Below are 22,304 nucleotides of genomic sequence, written 5' to 3'. Positions count from 1 at the left end.
CGAACGTTCATTAAAACAAAGGGTAATTTATAAGCGGGTGTAACTATAGTTACACAGGAAATTTAAATGTAAATACGAGCTAGAGAGCTATTAAACCACTTTCAAAAATACGTACTAGTGAATTTACTTATCTATATATAATATAAGAGATCGTATCAGGTGATACTTTGTGGAAGTTTTTAATTTTTAAAGTAACGCAAAATTTTAAACTTCACACATATTCTACTGCTAACCATTTTCATAGGATGCACATGCATAATCAATTAACCGTGTTAGCATATCAGTGCCATTTTCAAGGCCTAGATCGGTCGAATCACAATAAAGTAAGTGTAGAGTTTACAATTGTATTGTATTATTAACATTAAAATAACTGTATTCATATTCGGACACACATTCACTCGTTTCATAAGTCAGGAGAGAGTATTTCAGCGAGGATTTCTCGCTGTAATTTATTCCTTCGTGACGGGCTAACCTTCATCGATGGGCAAAGACCACTGCGCTGCACTCAGCACGAACAAATCGCTCCAGGCCTCCTCCAACAGAATGGCTTGGTCTCGGAACGGTAACTGAGGATACATAATAAAAAACAATTTTCATTCATCATACCTAAATAATCAGTTGAACGATTTTAAGGTACAGTGAATTCCGGTGTAATCGGACACAGTCCATTCGCTTGACTCATTCAAGAGAAAACACTAGTTCATGGTGAAACAAAATCCAGTAATATTCCACAAACTTTTTATTGACAGCTAATAATAAAATGTTTGTGGAATAGTACTGGGTTTTGTTTCGCCGTGAACATTTCATCGTTCCACCAAGTAACGCCCAAATCAGTTGATATCAGAAAACATTAGTATTATAAACATCTATCGAACATACTTAGAGTAGTTTAAAGACAGAGGCGGATTACGAGGGGGTTGGGTTATGGGTAAATAATTGAGTAACTTAATTTAAACGTGACCTTGCATCCGAAAAAAAAGAACAAGGTCGCCATGTGGAAGTGTCTATCCCCGAAATGAATGACAATATCCACCATAAGGCTTTAAGTAATTGAAAGTGCGCGATATAGTGTAGATCACAGGCAATCGCTATGCACAGTCGTTTTAATTTTGCCCGAAAAATTGGGTGTGAAAAAAATCTCGGCAAGGTAGGTAGGTGACGCGTTTGCTCACAGTAGAGAATAAACGCAATCGTGTGGCTGTTTTGATTCTTTTCCGTCGCAACCCTGAGGATCTTTCGCGTCTATTGATAACATGAAATATGGATTCATCATTACACTGCAGAGACAGTCAAAACAATGGAATTTTGAAGGCGAACAGGCTACAGAGCAGGCGAGGAAGGTACAATGGGTCATGGCAATGACATTTTGGGATGCATGCGGATTTATCTGCATCGTTTACTCGAAAAAGCGAGATATACGGCAACAGGAGAGTATCAAGCATCGCTATTGGATCAGTTGAAGGTAGAAATCAAGAAAATCGTCCTCATTTTAAAAAGAAAAAAAATCCTTCAAGAAGACAATGCACTGTTGCACACCTGTGCAGTTGCTTTGGCCAAAAATACGGGATTGAAGTTTCAATTCATACAAAATTCACTATATTCAGCGGATTTAGCCCACATTGACTTTTATTATATCCCAACTTGAAGATATGGCTTGGCAAACAATATTTTTGGTCTAAGGAGGAGATCATCGCTAAACTAATCCCTATTTACTAATGTAGATACCGAAATTCCACCATTTGGACGGCTTAAAATGCTTGCAAAAATTTATAGAGCTGAAAGAATGCTTTGTTAAAAATGTAAAAAATAATTGACCCAACATATTTGTCTTTCTAAAGACTTACTGAACGGCCGTCATACCTGGAGGAAAGAGAATTCTCCTAGCCCACTTGACAGCCAGGAACCACTGGTCAGTGCAGCGACACTCATCTCACTGACACATCTTAACGGCTGTAGTACTGCGATGTGGAAGGCAAGGGGAAACTGACACATTATTCTCCCGAGAAGTCGCAGCTACACAATTTTTTAAATCGGAAGCATGAGAAGTGAATAGCGGATAGGAGAGCTACGTCAATCCAATCTTAGGAACAACTTGTGATAACGGATAAATGGAAAAGCATCTACTTTTGAGGGCGATGAAGATAAAATGGATTGAACATGTAAGTTACGAGGAAGAGCTAAGAAGAGTGGGAGAAATGAGAAGTATTCTAAAAAACAACTCTTAGAAGAAAAAAGTACAAATTTGTCTGCCAAATCGTGATACATGATGGCCTAATGAAGACAATCGTCGGAGAATGTTGATGGGAAGAATGACAAGCTATTAACCTCTTCCACTCCATTTTATTTCCTGAATATCGTACTCCTAACTGCTATTTTTTTCTGTGATTCTTTTGGAAGCATTCGAAATGTGGTGCTACCGAAGAATGATGAAGATAAAATGGATTGACCGTGTGAGTAACCAGGAAGTGCTAAGGAGAGTAGGAGAAAAGAGAAGCCTCCTAAAAACATTAAGCAGAAGAAGGGACAACTTAGTTGGCCACATTTTGAGGCACGATATTCTGATGAAGACAATCGTTAAAGGACAAGTGGAAGGGAAAAAGGGCAAGGGACGGCCCCGAATGAGTTATATAGGACAGGTTATAAAGGATGTAAAAGAGAATAAATATGTAGCTATGAAGAGATTAGCGGATAGGAGAGAGAAATGGAGAGCTGCGTCAAACCAATCTTAGGATTGTTGACTGATGATGATGATTCTTTTTAAATGGAATGGTAGGCGATGAAATTCTATTTTGTAGTTTGTAATCAACGCAGAGCAGTGACATAAAAGTATTAATTATTTCATATTGTGAAGCATGTAGGTAAATACATAAACGAACCCTATTCCCGTAAGAAAATTGAGAACGGAGCTATCGCTGCTCGTATAAAATCATTTTATTGCTTCCAATGCAGCGAATTTCATGAAACATGAGTTATTCATTTACATTATGGATGTTCATGGTGAAACAAAATGCAGTACTATTCCAAAAACGTTTTATTATTAGCTGTCAACTAGTTTCGACGTTTCTACCGTCATCATCAAGACTAACTCTGTTGACTACTGTCTCGAAACTCGTTGACTACTAATAATAAAACGTTTGCGGAATAGTAATGGGATTTGTTTCACCATGAACATTTCATCGTTCCACCAGGTAACGCCCAAATCAGTTGATTTTACATTATGGATGCTGTAGCATTGTAAAACTTTCAAAATATTTACATTGTTCCGCTAAATAGTGCTAAAATTATGAAAAACTGATGACGAGCTACACTCGTTATTGCGAGATTTGGCATCGGAAGTTCATCCCGACCCGTCATTTCAGCGCAAGGTGTTCAGGATACTAAAGGAGACTTTTAATTAATCTGACGTGAAGGATGAGTGTCACCAAGAAAAAAATACCTGCAGGAAAGAGGGTATGCTCCTGGCCCACTTGACGGCCAGGAAGAGCAGTTTGGCGGCGGATTCGTAGACGCCGTCCCCGGGGGGCGGTGGGAGCATCAGTGAGGAGGAGGAGGCCTGGTCGTAGCCCAGGACTGCGATCGGCGGCTGCCCCGGGGGCAAATTGTTCGGAGGGGGGCAAGGGGCCAAGCGGGCCAGGAACGAGGAAGCAGCGGCGTCCCCCGGGACCGTCCCCACCGCCCTCTCCTCCTCTTTCGGGGACGAAGGCTGCTCCTCCAAGTCCCCGCACTCCAGCCGAGTCTCCTCTGCGCCGCTCGGACAATCTGCGGGACGTCAACGAAGTATAAAAAATTAAAATGTCAATTTTTATGGAAAACAGCGTTTTTATCGCGAACTAGGGAGAATTAAAAAAATTCGAAATGCTCAAATAAAAATGAAATGAAATGTATATTGTAGAAATGCTCTTGAATCATAAATATCTAGAGAAATACACATTATTTATAAATTCAACTGCTTACTTTAGATAGTACCTACTCGGCGAAATGGATACGCCAGCATTATTTCACTAAGTTATAATTGCGAAACAAAAGAAATTATCGAGTTCCAAGGGATCACAACAACAGCAAGTTTTTTGGCGTGGAATTGTTCATATGTACCAAAAGCCATGAATCGTTTGACTTTTCAAAAATTACGTTGTGAATTTCCTACTTTATCAGTCTCCTCTTTTTGTTTAAGCCCCTTCTTCCTCTTTCACTAGTAAGTTTTTGTTCAATCATTTTTTCTATAAATTTTCATGCAAACAAATTAGTTGTTATGACTCTCTATCATTTTTGTTCATTCAAATCAGCGGTTCCCAACTTTTTTCCTTCCCGTACCCCTCCGTATGTATACTAATATTGTACCCCCAAAAATGAAACGTGCACATTTAATTAGATAATTTCACTACGGATAAGCGATACTTTTAGTCATAAATAATAGTATGAAGAGAAACTTTGTTTTAAATACCCTATATAAAATGTATACATACATACGTATTTCCTGGTAAAGAGATGCATAATTCCTAATCAGAAAGTGGGTTATAATTGAGTTGTAAGATTTGATCGGGACAAGACAACAAACAAAAAAAGCGAGTTTAGAAAAACGACATTGAAAACGAATCGATTGACTCGGGTTTTTCTTGTGAAACTTAACAATCATGTTAGATCGGAGATTTCCGCAGTGTGCGATGAAGCTCTTCATTTCGGGTTACTACCGTGTCGGTTGTTGTGGCTAGGACAACACTTTATTCATCTTTTACTTTCAACTCTTCGACCTGTAGACGCCGTCAGCAGTGGCAGCGAAACTGATGTCATTGCCACAGCAGTCGACGCGGTAGTAGCCGGAAATGAAGAACTTTACCAATTATGTCTTCAATAATATCGATTAATTCTCAGATATTGGGGAATATTTGTAAAAAATCATGATATTTAGAATAAAAGCGATTCTTTAGTAATTATCCACAATGTAATATAACCTAGGTAAGCCCATGTTTCACTGAAGTGTTTCCTTTTCATTGTAATTTATTGGTGAGGTAGGTGTTTAGATAGTGAATAAAATAAAAATAAAAAGATTACATTGAAAGAATAAAACTCACAGTGTAGTGAAACAATGAAAAATACTACTTTAAAGAATGTTTTTTTTTCAATTAAAATATAAGATCAACTAATATATCAAAAAGGGATTCCCTCAGACGAACAATAATAATGACGTGTTATTCTTCCATCTTAATAAAGAAAATTATTTTGCACAATTTGCATTTTTCGCACAATTGTGCATTGCGGGTGACTCCCGTAAAAGTTATCACCGTGGCTAGTCCCGGTATACTTAAATTCGTCAAAATTATTTTGCGCTGCCTCTAGTATAATATTTTCAATGTGCGAAAAGCAGCTGAATGCAGTGGCGTAGCCAGGAGGGAACCGGGGGGTCAGGACTCCCCACGAAATAGAAAAAAAATATTTTTCTTCATAAAAGAAACAAAATATTGAAAAATCATGAATTTACAAAATATTTCTTTGACAAATGAAGTTATTTCGATTATGAAAAGTGTTAAAATTAGTTTGAAAGCCTCTACGTATTACCCTATTTTTAAAAAATTTTCCCCCCTGGTTTTGGACCCCCCTCCGAACGAAATTCCTGTCTACGTCATTGGCTGAATGGCCAGTTTAATGCAAATAATCGAGAGAAATTTAATGAAACTCTCAATGAAAAAATGACTCATCACCGATTGGCTGACTTTTCAACGACCGAAAGTTCTAACTAGGTGGTCGTAGTATTATTATTTTATTATTAATATTATCATTACTACACATTGCTGCAAGTTGACTATTGTCTGGTGGCAGCATTAGATGACACAAAACACATGAATAGCAAGTTCTAATACAAAGTTTAGAAACAGAAAAGACACCTATGGTAAAAAATAATACATTCATTCTAATCTCATACTACTAAGAATTTATCATTTTCCCAATAAACCAATTTCAAACAATTCATTAAATACATTAATTCTATTATAATACAACTTACGTATGAACATTAACCCAATTTCACACTCTCCCTTTTAAACCACTATGTAATTAACAAATAAGTGATGAGCACTTCTTCCTAAAAATTTTCGCATTTGCAGGGAAGATAATATATTGTATAGATAGTATGACGTATTGTAGTTTATCTTGTGAAGAGAATTCTGTGCAGAGCCTTCTCCCTGTATTCGCGAGAAGGCCGATTTACTTAAATAGTTCCGCACCTTTGACGTCGGCATCCGAGCTGCTCACTTGGTTCTCCTCGCTGCAGCTGGGCGCACTGCCGCTCCTTCCGCGAGCGGATGCCGAGGTGTGGGCGGGCGATGATGGCGCCGCTCCGGGTGCCGATGTGGCCGTCTGTGGCGGCGGTGGCGGGCGCCCAAGACTGGCGAATGCGTGGTGCGGCGACGGAGGGGGGAACAATGAGGGATCGGGCGGCGGGAGGGGGGGCAGGGGGAAGGGGGCGGTGAGGAGGAACGGGGGGCCGTAGGCGAACGGAGGCGGCAATTCTCCTGAGGGAGAAAAGTAGTTCAGAATAAAAATCGCTTATTATGATATTTTAGGTGACCATCGTTCTATTTCGCAATGAACAGGATTTCGTTATATCACAATAAAGGATTTTGCCCTTAGCGACACATGATTGCCGGCTGATATTTTGTGAATCGTCTTTTTTTTAAGCAACAGAACCGTAACAATTAGCCATGGCCCCTTGAGGCCTGTTTACACGGTACGATACGATAAACACGTACGGGTTAATGTCTAAATGTATGAACGCGAGAATGAACGCCAAAATGCACCGTGTAACCACCCAACTTGTGCGAATGCATGCACAGAAAATAGAACCTGTTATAATTTGGTTCATGCATTCGTACATGTTCCGTTCCGGTCCACAAAAATCATTCATGCAAACAGACATTTACTCTTACGTGTTAACGTATCAGGTAAACAGGCCTTTAAAAACGAACGGCTGTAAAGGGAAAGATTTTAAAATCAACAGTTAGAATTATGTGGTGATGGCCTCACATTAAAACAACTGATGATGAGGTAAGGAACGGTTAAGTAGCCAAGATGGTCGCAATTTCTTTATAAAAGGGGAAATGATTCCCCGAGGGACCAAAAAATAGTTCGTAAAAGCGGGGACTTCGTGTCGCTGTCGCGGGAATGTTGTTCGCCTACGCTAGAAAAATTTCTGTAAACTGCCCTGGAAATAACCAAGGATATCGAGAGGAGTGCCTTTTTGAATATACCCGCTAATATATGCTTAAGTGCCGGAATACCATAGAGGAAAATTCATTGACTTGACCGGGATTTGAACCCGAATCTCCCGAATTCGCGCGAGGCGTTCCAATATTTGAACTGCATAGGAGTAGAATTCATTCTTCCTGGTATGGTATGCTATTTGGAGGAGGCGACCGACAGCTGAGGTCATTTGCGCCATGAGGGAAGGGGTAGGTAAGGAAGGGTGGAGAGAAACCCGGCGTCGGCATTAGCCTGCTTTTAACGAAAAGCGCCAAGGGGACCACGGCTTAACGTCCCATCCGACGGACGGAGCGTTGCGCTTGAAATGCCCTCCACACAACACTCAAGCAGGGATCGGGCAGTCTCTGGAAATTCTCTGCCACTGCTGGGATTCGAACCCGCTGGGTGGGAAGCCAACACTCTAGCCACCACACCAGCCCGATCCCCTCACTCTTCCTTCTTTCATTTTAATTTGTCTGCAAACCTACTCAGAGATCTTCTCCCCCTGCGCATCCGGTATTTCCCTATTCGAATCCCGGGCAAGGCAAATAATTTTTCCTCTGTGGACTTTTCGTCTAAAAAAATACGAGATGTTACGAAAATATGATACGGAACTTTGTAGATATTTCCAGAGATTAAGGTAAAATATCCGGAAGAAAAGGGCGGATCTTTGGCGCACAGGTGATTGGTTCTTCCACCACGACAACGAACCCGCCCGCAGCGGGTGTGCTGTCCATGAAGCGGTTTTTGACAAAAAACGGCACGAGGCCAGTTGTTCACCACCCCCTTATTCGCCAGAAATTGCCACCTGTGACTCTTTTTATTTCCTTGACTGAAAAGGGATATGAAAGGAAAACGATTTGGGATGAGGTAAAACAAAAATCGCTAAAAGGCCTAAAGAACATTGACTTAACCATTTGAGTGCCAACTGATTTTCTAGGTACTATGCCAAAAGTGCCGAGGCATTTTTGCTGATTTTGCAGTAGGCTAGGGGAAAAATTAGGTCTCAAAAACAAGTAAAGGTATTCGTTCAAAAACTTTAGGAAATCTTTATTATATGTGGTTTCATCTTTTTATTATATTATTTGACGAATTTTTGGTAATATGAGTTATTTTTTATAATTTGAAGAAAATAGTTTTAAATGCTAAAATAAAATTAATATTGACAATTGTATGATTAGTTAATTATCAGCATCTAATAGTGACATTGCATGAGGCACTTTTCGCGAGAGATAGGAGGAGCGCGATAGCGCTCCCCGGCAATCGAAGGGTTAATTGAATTAAAAAATTGTTTTGAACAGTCGAAGAAACGATTAGATGAATGTATCGCAGTCAATGAGGATTACTTTGGAGGCGATAAAGATTTAGTGGGCAAATATTGATAAATAAAAAAGTTATTGCGAAATTCCCGTTATTTTTTGGTCCCCCTTCGTATAACGAATGACGCTCGTTCCTGGCTAAGCCATCCCCATTTTAAACTCGTCATATGACCCAAATGAAAAAAAAACACTCTACCAGTGGGTGGTCTGTGTTGGTGCGAGGAGGCCGCTGGACCTGGGATGACGGAGGTCAGGCGGGCCTCGACTGACGTCGCTGAAGAGGAAGATGGTGGGCCTCGATGGGCCGCCGCCAGGTACTGCGAGAGCGCCGGTGGGCAGAAGGCGAAGGCCGTGGGGGGCAAGATGTCGATGGAGGGGCCCCAGGGGGGAACGGGGGGCGGGTGGGGGCCATATCCCGCGGGGGCGGACATCATGCCCTGGCACGGGGGCCTTTTCGCGTGCAGGGATCGCGGCGCCCTCTCGTGCTGCACGGCTGCTTTCGCAAGAGAAAGGAAAAAAGAAGAGCCAGGATAATAGGCAATGGGTACATGCACTGCTGAGACCCTTAAACAATCATTGAAAGAACCAGAGTCATTTAAACTTGTCTGGAGTCTTACTGTCTATAAAAATCATCACTCTGATAAAAAGGTCACTCGCTAATTAAAAAAAAAATCGCTCAATTCAGAGGAAGAGGAACCCAATAAAAAGAAAAGAAAATTTCAGCATATCGCTGAGACGGATTTAGAATTCGAGCTAAGAAATTATGTGCACTAAAAACATAATCACAGTCACAGAGAATGAGAGTGAGGGGCCATTTGGGTTGGGTTGGGTTACACATTTAAAATTAGCAAATTAAGAGGAATTCGATATAAATATAAAAGTAAATAAACACGTAAATAAGGAGAATTGATTCTGTAAAAACAAGAAAAAATATTCCATGGTGAGATTATGAACATAAATAAGAGTATAAGCAGCTCTAAAAAATGATGAAAAGCCAACCCATTTGAAGGACACAACACACCGGGGCCGGAACCCAATAATTCAATTGACACGCCCGATTAACCCGGTGGATGGGAAGGTATTAAGGAGGGAGGCGCCGCCGCGATAGGAGCCCGTCGACGCCTCCAGGGAGAGGATAGGGGATGGAAGATACGGAAAAGGGAGATTCCCACGCCACCATGAAAGGCAACAAGGCCCACTATTAGCGAAACCATTGCGTGATTTACGAACGAAATTGGATGATTTTTCTATGAGAAGTAAAATCCAAAGATCGTTTCGTTGGATAATCATAGTCAAAGGGGATAAACTTGTCGTAAGCCATAATAAAACGTTAATTTTTTCCATCCTTTATGAGCAATAGCTCGAATGATGCCGGAAAAAATGACCCATTCGCGTAATAATTTTCCGCGACAGTTTCAAGGATGGAAATACCATCCCTTTGTCTAACATATTCGTATAACAGACAGCCAATTTTCCACCAAAAAATTTTAATTACCCTATCAGTTTCGACATTTGTACACATTTGTTTTATGGACATTTATGTTTTTTCATGCAATTTTGTATCATTGCTGGATAAACTGAAGTAATAAAAGCCGATAAATCAAGCGAGATGGAGCGGAAGTTTTCCATTAAAAGTTAATACTTGCAATTTTCCACGATTATAAAATTTATTACGATCTAGGTTTTAATGAAAGTACATCTTGAAGATGATGCAATTATATGAAATACTTCTATGACACCCCAAATCATTATCTTCAAATTAACCACTTAAGATAAGTTGTAATAAATTTTTTGAAATAAATACATTTAAAATTAGCAAATTAAGAGGAGGTCAATTAAAATATAAAAGTAAATACAACCACTTAAGATAAGGTTAGACTAAAATAATGGAAGCCGATAAATGAAGCAAGATGCTTAAAATTAACACTTATCTAGAATTTTCCACGATTATAAAATTTATTACGACCTTGGTTTTTATGTTAGTACATCTTGAAGATGATTCAATTGCTTATATGAAATACTTCTATGACACCCCAAATCATTATCGTCAAATAAACCACTTAAGATAAGTTGTAATAATTTTTTTTTAACATTTGAATTTAAAATTAGCAAATTAAGAGGTCAATATAAACATAAAAGAAATACACACGTAAATAACGAGAATTAATTCTGTAAGAACAAGAAAAAATTAATCCATTGTGAGAATATGAATATAAATTAAAAGTATAAGCAGCTCTAAGAAATGATGAAAAGCCAACCCAAATATTAATTAACCCACTTCCGGAAAATTTGAAAGTATTTATTTAAAAACTAAAATAAGATAATAATTTTTCATGGATACGCACTTTATGGCGTAAATGCGCATCATGATGGGATAGTCGTTCGAGAGTTCCTTTCCTTGCCACTCGTGTGTTTCTGGGAATGGGAGGGATTCTTCGAATGTGGGATGCGGGAGACTGTCTGTCTGCGTCTCCATCCCTCTCGCCCTGACGCCTTTTATAGTGGAGGTGTGTTGGATGTGTCTGCCCTAAGTGGCGGCCGATGGAGTGCTTTGTGTGCGGGGAAAGAGTCGTCGCTGAGAGATGGCTGGCTGTTGCGGAAAAGAGAAAAGAACTTCTCCCCGAAGCGTGAGAGATTCACAAGTAGGAGTTAAGATGTCGCCACCTTCCTCCCCCCCCCCACAACCAGGCGCAAACCCCGTAGGAGGGTGCGATTTGGGCTTAAGCATCCTCCCTCACCCACCGAAATTTTCTCAGCATTCCCAAAAATATTGTGTGCGACCGACTAAGCTCTGGGACAGTTAGCGTTTGATATTTCATGTTAAAACTTTTTTTGAGCCTGCAAATACACACTTAAACAATTTCAAATGTTTTATTGTTCTAAGAAATGATGAAAAACCCAACCCAAGAGTCCATTTTACCAGAGATTACTAGTTCGCTGCCAAATGTTTTACTGTAAAATGGACGAAAAGACGAAGAACTTCAGCCTTTCGGAATTGTACTGGTGTGATGTTGTTGTAACAACGAAACGTCTCGTGTTAAAATGTATCCTGTGGAAATATTGCCATGTCTAATATTGAGAATGAATGAAAGTTTATGAATGCTCTGGGTTTCCCCGTAAGACCAAATACAAACACATGCAATAATACCTGCTCGAACAAAAAAAATGAAAGTAAAAAATACACCTGGCACTATTCTATTTGTAACGAAAAGCAAAAAAATTCAACCAATGCAAAAATTACCCCATGTAAACAGTAAAGGCATGTAGATCCTAGCAAGAGCAAAAGAAAATCAGATTAATCAATCTCCAGTTTTCCTGGATATCAGACAATTAGAGGGGGGCTTCCCCCCAAAAATGGTGGGTGATGGAGGAAAACGGATGTCATATTCGTATTCAGGAAGTCATTTAACCTAGGAATCAGTGATTTTTTTAAATCAATCTTCAATTAACTTGTGATACAACTCCGTAAAAATAAATATAATTTACTGTATTAAGTTCTGTATGAAGTAATAATTTAAAAAGCATTTATTTGAAAATGGATTGAGGAAAGGAATCTTTTACAAATGACGGCAGGGAATTCCAGAATTTACCACTAGATATGAAAAAAAATTGAGATAAGTGTTTGCCCAATGTAGGTACAGTGTGACGGCTGCCCGTCCCAACGCTACTGCGCTCGCCGCTCTTCTTCTGTCCTCATGATATTCCACCCCCGACCGGATGCGGTGGTGGCGCATCGGGCAGCAGAGAGGAGGTGAGCCGGTGAGGCAGTAAGAAGGGCAGTCGCTCGAAGGAGATCCGTGGGCGAAGATTTCCCTAGTCAGTGAGTTTTTAATTTTCGATAGCGTTGTTTTTTTTTGCGAGTGGCCTGCTGTTCAGATTCTCGCTTCGAGTAAGCCCATTCTGTTTGGTGAAAGGCCAGTCTATACCTTAGTTTTTTTTCAACCCGATTACCTTCCCCTTATTCCCGGTGATGAAAAAGGGAGTGGTTTGATCGCTAGCGCGATCCCCCCCAATTTACTGAGGGAATTACATTCCCCTAAAGGGGGGTTGGTATAATTCCGAGTACGGGCGGAATAATTTCTCCCTTGCTCAGCATCCCGTACTGGCGCCCAATAGTTTATCACGACGAACCTACACCCACTGCTTAACCCGCGGCACAACTGTCACAATAGGACGTATGGGGTGGGAAGGGTCAGTTCTAGTGGGTCAAGAATCAGACGCTGATTATAATACATAATTATGTATTAAAGATGGAAAAAATATACACTGTGTATTCAGTCTGAAGGAGGTTGAAAAGAAACGACCCATGTAAACATTTCCTACGAGAGGAGGCTCTAAATTGATAGCAGGAAGAATTCACGGGTCTTCCATCGGATCGAATAAGGGTTGATTTGTGCTGATGTTTCGTGGGATTAGTTTTCCATCGTCTTTTTTGTGACGGAGTGAAAAAGATGGAATGTGACGGAGTTTAAAATTTTGAGAAACCCGTATTTTGTCCGTTTCCTGTATTGTCACTGCACGTTTCCTGCTTTTAGAACTTCCAATGCGAAGCGTCGCACAGTGGACTGAGATCGAAAAAAGATGGCCAAAACCTCAAAAACGAAACGAACGAAACTAGCAAGTTAAAACTTCGTGTATATAATCTAAAAAGAAATAGTGCATATTAATTATTTACGGTGCTCTCAAGTTAAGAATCTATAAGAGTTCAAAATGAAACGAATTTAGCGAGAAAAGATCAACCTTGATTTTTTCTGAAAATTTCCAACTTTATCCTCCTGCTGTGGCTTCATTAATTCAATCAAATTTCTATTCTCATTAGAGTGAGAAGGGCATAGATATTCTACGGCCGCCAAATACTCAAAAATTTGGTGAAGAAAAAAAATTTAAATCACTCTGATGTGTCTCATTTAAAACGCTGGTAAATCAACACGGCTAAAAAATTATTTAAAAATGTATAAAGAATAAAACAGATTTTTTTCCCCGGTGAATATTTTTTTTCGCTCTTGGTCTCCGTAGGAAGAAGTTAGGAAAGAAGTTAAGAAAAGGGCTACTAAGCTGTCACAAAATACAAAAATATTTAGGCGCGCTACGAATGATATCGACTGATCGAGTTCGACCAAGCATTTGTTAGAGTCCTTTTATTTTTCGGGAGAAAATATACTCCTACACTTATCCGTTTGTCAAATTCTCTTGTTTAACCGTTTTTGTTTGACCTGAAAATGGTTTAGCTCCAGGATGATATTCTTCGAGTCACTCCCTTCGAGTCACTTCGAGTCTTCATCCCTCAAGAAGACTAAGCTAAGCATGTACCTTTCACGTGCTTAGCGGCTCTCGTGAAAAACCTGTGTAACACCATATCGATGGCTAAGTTCTAACTACACGTATCTCAAAAATAGCAACTTTTTAGGAGAGCAAAAAAAACGATTAACATTTTTAATTGTATACTGAAATTAAAAACCAAAAGTTAACAAAATAGATAAAGAAGCATTCATTTGCAAACAAAGAAATGTTATTTGCTTGTATTTTTTAAAAATAATGTTATTAAACTTTGTTTAAGATACCTGTCTCAAACCGGCCGAATTTCAGATACGTGTTGTTAGAACTTAGCCATCGATACCTTGGCTCTTTGCAGTTTTTGACGTATCACGTCGCTTTCGATTGTATTTTATCTATATTACCGACTAAATGTTTTCTTCGCCGAATTCCATATGCTTACAGCGCATTCGATTTGCGAATTTACGAGTGCGTTAGCAGTATCTATATTATTCACTTTTTCATCCGAGGACTCTTCCGCGACGCCCTTCTCTCCTTCAGGGCTCTGCCACAAATACATCTTACAGCAGGCTCCCGATTATCCGACTGCTGTTTATCCGGGTTGCGGATTATCCGTGCATGATTTTTCACTCCTACTCTATTTTTTCCGCGATCTTTGTAAAAAAATGAAATCGGTCGCAAAATCATCGGAATTTGTGCATTAATGCGAGGATACACCGGGCTCATTATTTCCGTTAGAATCATCTTCGTAAAACGGAAGCGATCGCGCGCTAGCTGCATTCACGGGAGCACATTGTTCCTGTTTTCCAAGCCTCGCCGTGCACGACCGTGCTCCTTGATCACGGATACACGTCCCGCAGCAGTTGCAACCCGGGCGACTTATGCGAGACGCGACTACGTGGCGTGGTGCATGACAGTGTAGTTTTCAACATCGAGCAGTGGTTGTGATGTATTCGTGCAAACCACTTTTCTGTATCCGTGATCACACAGCCAGCGATGTGTGGTTTTTGAAACCAGGCCTTACATGGAGCATTAATAATACGAGTACAACCATGTTATCGCCGCTAAAAAGATCGCGAACTGGCGAAGAAGGCTCTCAATGAGCCCGGGAAGCACTCTTAAATAACAGAATCACTGCATAAACAGTAATGTATTGTTTTTTGGGTAAATTATGAACATTGCAAGACGTTTAAGTAAAATTTTGGGTTATCCGTGTTTTCCAAATATTCGTGCCGTCTCTCCCCATCATTAGTCCGGATAATCGGGAGTTCACTGTAAAGTTTTCACCACGTTGACGTCCGCACTGTTGAGGATGTGACACAATCAGGGCGACCTATGGTTTGAAGCATGAAGGGCCAAAGAGATGGAAAGAGGACACTATGTCAGAGAGAGAGAGAGCATTGAACGAAAGATTTGTGCGAAAGTGGCGACGTCAATCGGGAAAATCGGAATGCAGGAGACAAGCCATGGCACTCGAGAGAGAAAAAAAATGAATGGAGTGGCGAGGTGTGTGCGGGACGAGGCGACAAAACGTTTCGATGGGGTTTCTGCGGCGAAGAAAAAGGGATAGGGTATCGGATCGGGGGGGGGGGGGGGAGTGGTTTGGGGACAGGGATATCAGGGTGGGGTTCCGAAGGGAGAAGAAGCCGAAGGGAGGATCCTGAATACGGGGTCTCATCCGCATCGAATGGAGTATCGGCGTGGCCAGACGCAGAGCCAGAAATTCATTTATGGGGGACTAAGTTCAATGCAAATCAAATACCGTCCTCATAAAAGCTTATAGGCTCATAAGCAACTTTATCGAAACTACCACTACGTGAAATATTTGGAAAGCCTACCGCGTGAACGGCGGTGAAATATGTATAAATTGGCATGAGAAAAAGATTCCCCCGGACCGGGAATCGAACCATGGATCTTTGGCTTTCCGGGCCACTGTGTTATCCAGAATGCTCACGCAAATGTACCGAGGCAGATGGTGCACGCCGGATTGAGATTGGATGGATACTTTTCGCTTCCCACGCGTTCCGTCATCGACTACGCGAACGCAACTTCAACAGGACGCATCACTGAAGCTGGACCGGTCTTTCTTCGTGACGAACTCCCAAGGGACACTTTCCATTCTATTCTGAAATGTTGAAGGGAATTTAGGCTAAACCTTTGTCGACATTATTCTGTCTCAAATGCGAAATTTTTACCTCCGCGATGCGCGGCTTTAGCGAAGGTTTGAAGTTCTCAAACATTTGTGGCTTCATTGGAGTCATTTTATCCCTAGCGTTGCCATCCTTAATGGGCGTAACATCTAGTACCATGATCTTAAGTACCATCGCCATGGGAATTCAGGAACTTTAATGGGATATTGGCAGAGAGCCATGCCTTTCTCACTGTAAGGAGAATAGAAATTTGATTAAGTATGGTGTACCCCTGCATATTCAATGCATTAAAACATTCTCTAAAGTAAGGCGAAAGAATTGAAAGGTATAGTTGCAAAAATTCCCAGCCGAAAACATTGCTAGTCAAAGTAACTTCGGTAGGTCGTTGGTCTGAGCATCTGCTCGGAAAGTAGAGGGTCAGTGGTTCGATTCCTCTTTGAGGTGAAAAATTTCGGCCATCATTCCATCTCCGCACCACGGCGATGCCGATATCATGTGCTTGCGTTCCTCTCTCTTTGCATCACCTTCTGTTTCTATTTAGGACTGTATGCTTGGTTTTGGCGACCTGTGTGACTGTGAATTTTAAATCGAAGATTTGATCGCATGCATTTTCGAAATGTATTATCTCCAACGGCATTGACTCTGAGGGTGTTGAGAATGAGAGAGAGCTGATGAGAAGATCATTATGTGAACGTATAAAAAAAAGGTTAGTAAATAGTCTGATAAGGATAGTAGCGATTACTTTGATCTCAGCAGCGTCACTATCTGCCTAGGTCAAAGCCATTCTTCCCATATGTAAGACTTTTCACAAAGTCCTGTAAAATTGTAAAGGCACGCCCTCGGTCATCAAGAAAGCATTTCATGCAGTTGATCTTTCTTAACAATTTTAGTGAAGCCGAATGGTTTCAAGCGGTGATCCCAAAACTTTAATTTGCGTGAATTTGTAAATTTTTACTACTTTACTATGTATTCTAAGTACATTTTTATCTAATACTCATATGTAAAACTGCTGAGTGTTTTTCGAATGAATAATAAACATGTTTTTGTGCAAAATATTTTTTTAAAGAACCATTGATTTTTTTCGATTAATCGACGTTTTGGTTCAAATTTCCATTTTTGTTAAATTTCAAGTTTTTCATCTCGGTTGAAAATCGGTTTCGACTATCCATCAGTAGACTAGAGTTGTTCAAGATATGGGATATGTAGAATGGAGAAGGTGAAGTGGACGCAGAGGAAGAGGAACGAAGAAGGGCTGGACATGTTGGGTGAGGAGAGGCAGCTTTTAGATGTAATAGACAGAAGGTACGAATGGAGCGAGTACTTAGCGGGAAGGGGATGTTGAAAATAGTGTTAGAGGGTAAAATGCTTGGTAACCAGGAATTGGAGTTCGAAATAATTGGGGAATTCATTCCTGTATTGATGATGTTTATCGGTCGATTCATATTTAAACTTGTACTTTGACCACATTTTTGTGTTATTTGCCTTAATGCTGTTAATTTTTTTCACTTGTAGTCATTTTTTTATTCCGAGTGAAAGTTAGGGTATGCTTATGTTGTAGTGCATTCAGGGTGGAGAAAAAAATAGAGCAAGAAGTTTTTACCATAAATTGCTGATGCCACCAGGACCCAAAAATTACGAATATTTTTACGTCGAAAACGCACCAAACAACAGAAACTTGGAGGCAAGCACTCCGATTGGCCGCGAGTTTGCCCTGTTGCCGGATGCTTCGGACATCACATGCCTTCGAATGCTTTACCTGCCGGAGGTCGCGATGTATACAAGGCATCCGGCAACAGAGCAAACTCGCGGCAAATGGAAGCGCTTACCTCAAAGTTTCTGTCGTTCAAAAATGTTGCGTTTTCAACCAAAATATCTGTGGTAAATTTGATTCTACTGGCATCAGCTGAAAATTTTACTGTATTATTTTGTATTTTTTTTTTTTTTTTTTGGCTATCCGATTTTACTAAATTCGTTAATTTAAATAAGAATTGAAATAAAGGGGGACTGAGTTAAATAACATGAACCCCCAATCACGTACTGTTATTATTAATGGATATACTCTGCCCTACCTCAAGTGAAGGGGAGCAGTCAAGGGGAGAATGGAATAGACTGAAATTCAGACTTTACATCTGATAACATTCCATCCTCCTTTTTTTGGCATCAGCTATCCAGGGTTCAAAATTCGAGACAATTTTTCTTCACCCTGTATAGCATAGTAACAATATTTTCCTCCACCATCCAGCCGACCTTGTAGTATATTATTTAATGGAGACTGCGTTGAATCACCTCAATTATGAAGAAGCGTCGGTGCACGTCTTCACTTACCATCCTTTTTCATATTCACTTGGATGCATTTCTTGAATCTGCAAGCTTGACACTGGTTGCGCCTGGTCACGTCCACGATACAGTTTCCGTTCTCCTTGCACACGTAGTCCAGGTTTCTGCGAGAAAATAAAAAAAAACAATGAATTTGATGAGTACCTATGGACGCATTTTGGGGAAAATTATTTGAAAATTTTGAGTCGGTAGTTTAGGAATGAGATTACTTCTCCTCCGTAATGCCGGTGATACCTTTGGCTCTTTTCGTTTTGATCGGGCTAAGCGGTTTATCCTGCCATGTCATTTTTGTCCATGAGAGATGAAGCAATAAGTTTATTAAGATTTCCATTTCCTCCTTGGGCATACGGAAGTACATTGTATGATAATTTTAATATTCTTTCATTGGTAAAACGGCAAAGAAATGAATACTATTATTTATTCTTTAGTCTCGTAGAGGTTCTTAAAAATGTGATAGAGGTTTTAATGCATTCAAAACATATGTTAGTGGTATTGGGTGCCATTTTTTCAGCATGAATCACGTACTAAACGAACCTTTCGTTTTTCTATTGCTAACTTGTAGTTTTATATACATGGTAGCATTTTCGTGTCCTTAGAATTCTCCTAGTTTCTGTTCTGACCGCGTGTCGTTGTCCCGTGTGCTTGGCCTGTGTCCGTCGAACGAGCGCGTTTCTGATTAGGGCTAGGATGAGTGCTGCATGCCTGGTGTGGAATCTGGTAGCAGATAATTATCTTCGTTTACCGTCGTAATACTATGGTACAGTGATGTAACTATTGGGAGATAAAGGGTATAGATCCCCCCCCCCCTTAAAGCCTCAGAGAAACAAAACAATATTAAAAGATATTGTCTAGTTTTGACTTTAAACTCGATTGTTTCTGGCTTTACTTTGTGAAAATCCATTCTTAATAATAAAACGTTATTGTACTTTTTCTCACGATTTATTCAATACGACCGGTTTCGTCGCAGAACGGTACAGAACGTTATTATAACGGTTTCTGTACCTGATGATGTCGCCTTTGCGACGAAACCGGTCGTATTAATTAAATCGTGTGGAAAAGTACAATAACGTTTTATTATTAGTTTTGACTTGTTATAACTGCATCTGGTTTAAGTTAAATTTTAAGTGACAAAATGATGTAAAATGTATTTCGGGCATGTCATTTTTCAAAAATTTTCCCGGTTCCCCCGTTGCCTGGAGGGGGGAGAGTCGCCACCTCAAAGCATATTCCTAGTTACGCCACTGCTATGGTAGACGTGATCACGTTAAGAAAATAAAGGTGAAAAACAGAGATATTTAAATTTCAATTATTCCCTCCTACCGTTTAGGTTAGCATCGGTGTCTGGATTAATAAAATAAACATCTGGCGTGGAAATCCCCCCGTGCCACACGCCCTGCTGGTGACTCGCACGGCAGTGGCGTAGCCAGGAATTTTGTTCAAGAAGGGGTGTCCAAAACCAGGGGGGAAATTTAAAAAAAAACAGGGTACTGAGTAATGGGTTTTAAACTAATCTTAACACTTTTCATAATCGAAAAAACTTCATTTGTTAAATAAATATTTTTCAATTCATGATTTTTCAATATTTTGTTTTCTTTAGTGAAGGAAAATGATTGTGTTTTTATATTTCGGGTGGGGGGGGGGGGGTCCGGATCCCCCCCTCCCCACTGGCTACGCCACTGTCGCACGGTACTTCTTAGATGATGCAGATGAAAACTTTGTGCCCTTAAGTTCTCCGGCTCTCAAGTTGATTGAGGATAGTGTTTGTAGATGATACTATTCGCGCCTCAGTATCTATCGGTGCGATTGACAGGGCGACCAAATGATTTCATTGTGGTTAACGCGTGGTCATCGGTTTGAAGGCCTTCGCGCCTTCGCGAGGCATTTTTTGGCCACGTGGCGGCCGACTAAGCTGCATTTGCCGAGAGAAGGGACACTCTCTTTACAAGAGGTTTGACGGGGATCGGTGACACGCGCAGGGATCCTCAGGGTACGCAGGGACCAGGGTTGAGGGGTGCGAGAGATATAATCCGTACGGGCGGTGGCATATTGGGCAAAAAAGGGAATCAATTCCATGTATTTCAGGCGCAGGGATATATGAATCGGCATCACTGAGGTAGCAAAATCGTAATTTCTCGCTCCGTAGCTTTGATATGACTATATAGATTCATTCATATTTTAATGAATGAGATCGGTATCGAACTTCGATGAAATTTTTATTTATATGGTTTAGTCTCTGTGTGTAGGTCTTTAATAATTAGGTGGATGTGGGTAGGTCTTTACGAATTGAGTGCTAAATTTTTGGCCAACGTTTCCTTGTATTTTTATATCTTTATCAGGGCCTTTTTTGAACAATGAACATGATTTGTGTTATGTAAATGATTTAAAACTAATCAACGTTAACAACTGAGGTCATGAGAAAAACAATCAAATAGTATTCATATCAAAAGCTCATGCGTACACAGTGATTTGCACAAAGTTCACCTCTTTCAAGAAACATTCATCCGGACGTTTTATAAATGGATCTCTTCGATAATAAATCCGGGATTTGTTGAAAAAAATGAAGCAACCATAACGCGCGGGATATGAAGATTTAAAATTAGTCTATTGCAAACAAGAAACCTATCCAGACAATAGTTCTAGAAACCACCGCCAATCAGCCAATTGGCGAATAAGGGGTTCCAACTCCTTTTCACCCCTTAAAATTATACCAAGGCTCGAACCCCGGTTCCTCAGGACGGGACCGCGGTACGCCACCACTACGCTGAACTGCCCTTAAATTTAATTGTAATAGGGTGGTTTCCTATTATTTTTTTATTGCCTAAATCGTAAGATTAATTACTTATGGAGTACGCATTTCACGCTTTTAGATTTTTAAATGACATTATATTTTTCGCGATTAAATAAAAAGTGCAAATTTTCAAGCGCGCGAAAACGCGACGGCTAAGTATGAATGCTCGGAAAAGCCCGTGTGACCTCATTCTGATTCCCGCTGCTGCCGGGTGAGGTGACCTTGGGGCGAGAATATGTGAGCCGCTGCGATGCAGGCTGCTTGCAAGTAGCAGAGTACTCTGCTAGCAGGTAGCGCTTGGTTTAAATAAGGATTATTAATGCCTTATCAAACGAAGGAAACTTTCTGATCATAGGCAGATTTAATAGGTGATTATTAAGAAATGTTTCCCTGAGCTCTGTGCATCATGCATGCATTTGTAATCTCAGACGATGTAAAACTCCTATCTACTCGTATAGAAACTAGGTCCCTGTTACGTCACGTGGAGTGGCATCGCATGGGCGCCAATCTGGCCTTTTTCAAATGGGGTAAAAATTGACCATTAACTGTCGTCTAAACTGGGATTTCTAAAACCAAATATTTTGTATATTATGAATACACTAACGTTGAGTAACGAATCGCAATCAATGCCTTTCATTTTCTTTGATGAAGGAAACTACCCTATTAGGTGACAGAAAGACTTCATCATCGCCGAATACGGTCACGCACTGACCTTCGTATGCTCCTCTTGAAGAATCCGCGGCACCCATCGCAGCTGGGCACTCCGTAGTGCTTGCCCGAGGCCTTGTCACCGCACACCCGACAAACGGCCGACTCCAGGCGCCGGGTGCCGACGATAACCGCACCCGGAGCGCAGTGAGGCGACCCACGCGCCTCCTCCGAAGACCCGCCGCTCCGCACGCCGGGAAGCGAACTCAATTCCATCCCGGCGGATTGATGACCTCACGACGGAAAACGAGTCTGAAAAAAATGGGAAGTTTTAAAAGAGGGGTGTCCTTAATCATGATCACTGATTGATTTAGGAAAGTATTCGAGCCGTTAATGCAGGTTTACAATGATTATTTTGCAAATTTTACATCTAAATACAGCAGACTCTCGATTATCCGGCTGCGGTTTATCCGTGCACGATTCTCACTCTCGCTCAAATTTTTCCCGCGATCTTTATAAAAAAATAAAATCGGTCGCAAAATCATCGGAATTGCG

General features: G+C 40.6%; 1 protein-coding gene across 1 annotated transcript in view; it reads right to left on the bottom strand.

The window, feature by feature from the left end:
* Positions 1 to 22,025, bottom strand: part of LOC124163774 (photoreceptor-specific nuclear receptor-like) — a 32,611-nt gene extending 10,586 nt beyond the window's left edge. Inside the window, exons 1-6 of the mRNA XM_046540857.1 lie at positions 21,814 to 22,025; positions 18,302 to 18,417; positions 8,749 to 9,045; positions 6,219 to 6,506; positions 3,437 to 3,759; positions 473 to 566 (exon numbers count right to left, since the gene is read on the bottom strand). Coding sequence (XP_046396813.1) covers positions 473 to 566; positions 3,437 to 3,759; positions 6,219 to 6,506; positions 8,749 to 9,045; positions 18,302 to 18,417; positions 21,814 to 22,025 — 1,330 coding nt within the window. The remainder of the gene's footprint in view (positions 1 to 472; positions 567 to 3,436; positions 3,760 to 6,218; positions 6,507 to 8,748; positions 9,046 to 18,301; positions 18,418 to 21,813) is intronic.
* Positions 22,026 to 22,304: the final 279 nt, after the last annotated feature.

This window comes from Ischnura elegans, chromosome 8, assembly GCF_921293095.1.
Source record: "Ischnura elegans chromosome 8, ioIscEleg1.1, whole genome shotgun sequence".
NCBI classification, from domain to species: Eukaryota; Metazoa; Arthropoda; class Insecta; order Odonata; family Coenagrionidae; genus Ischnura; species Ischnura elegans.
Note: the sequence above shows the minus strand (reverse complement) of the source record. Positions and strands in the feature narration are given on the sequence as shown.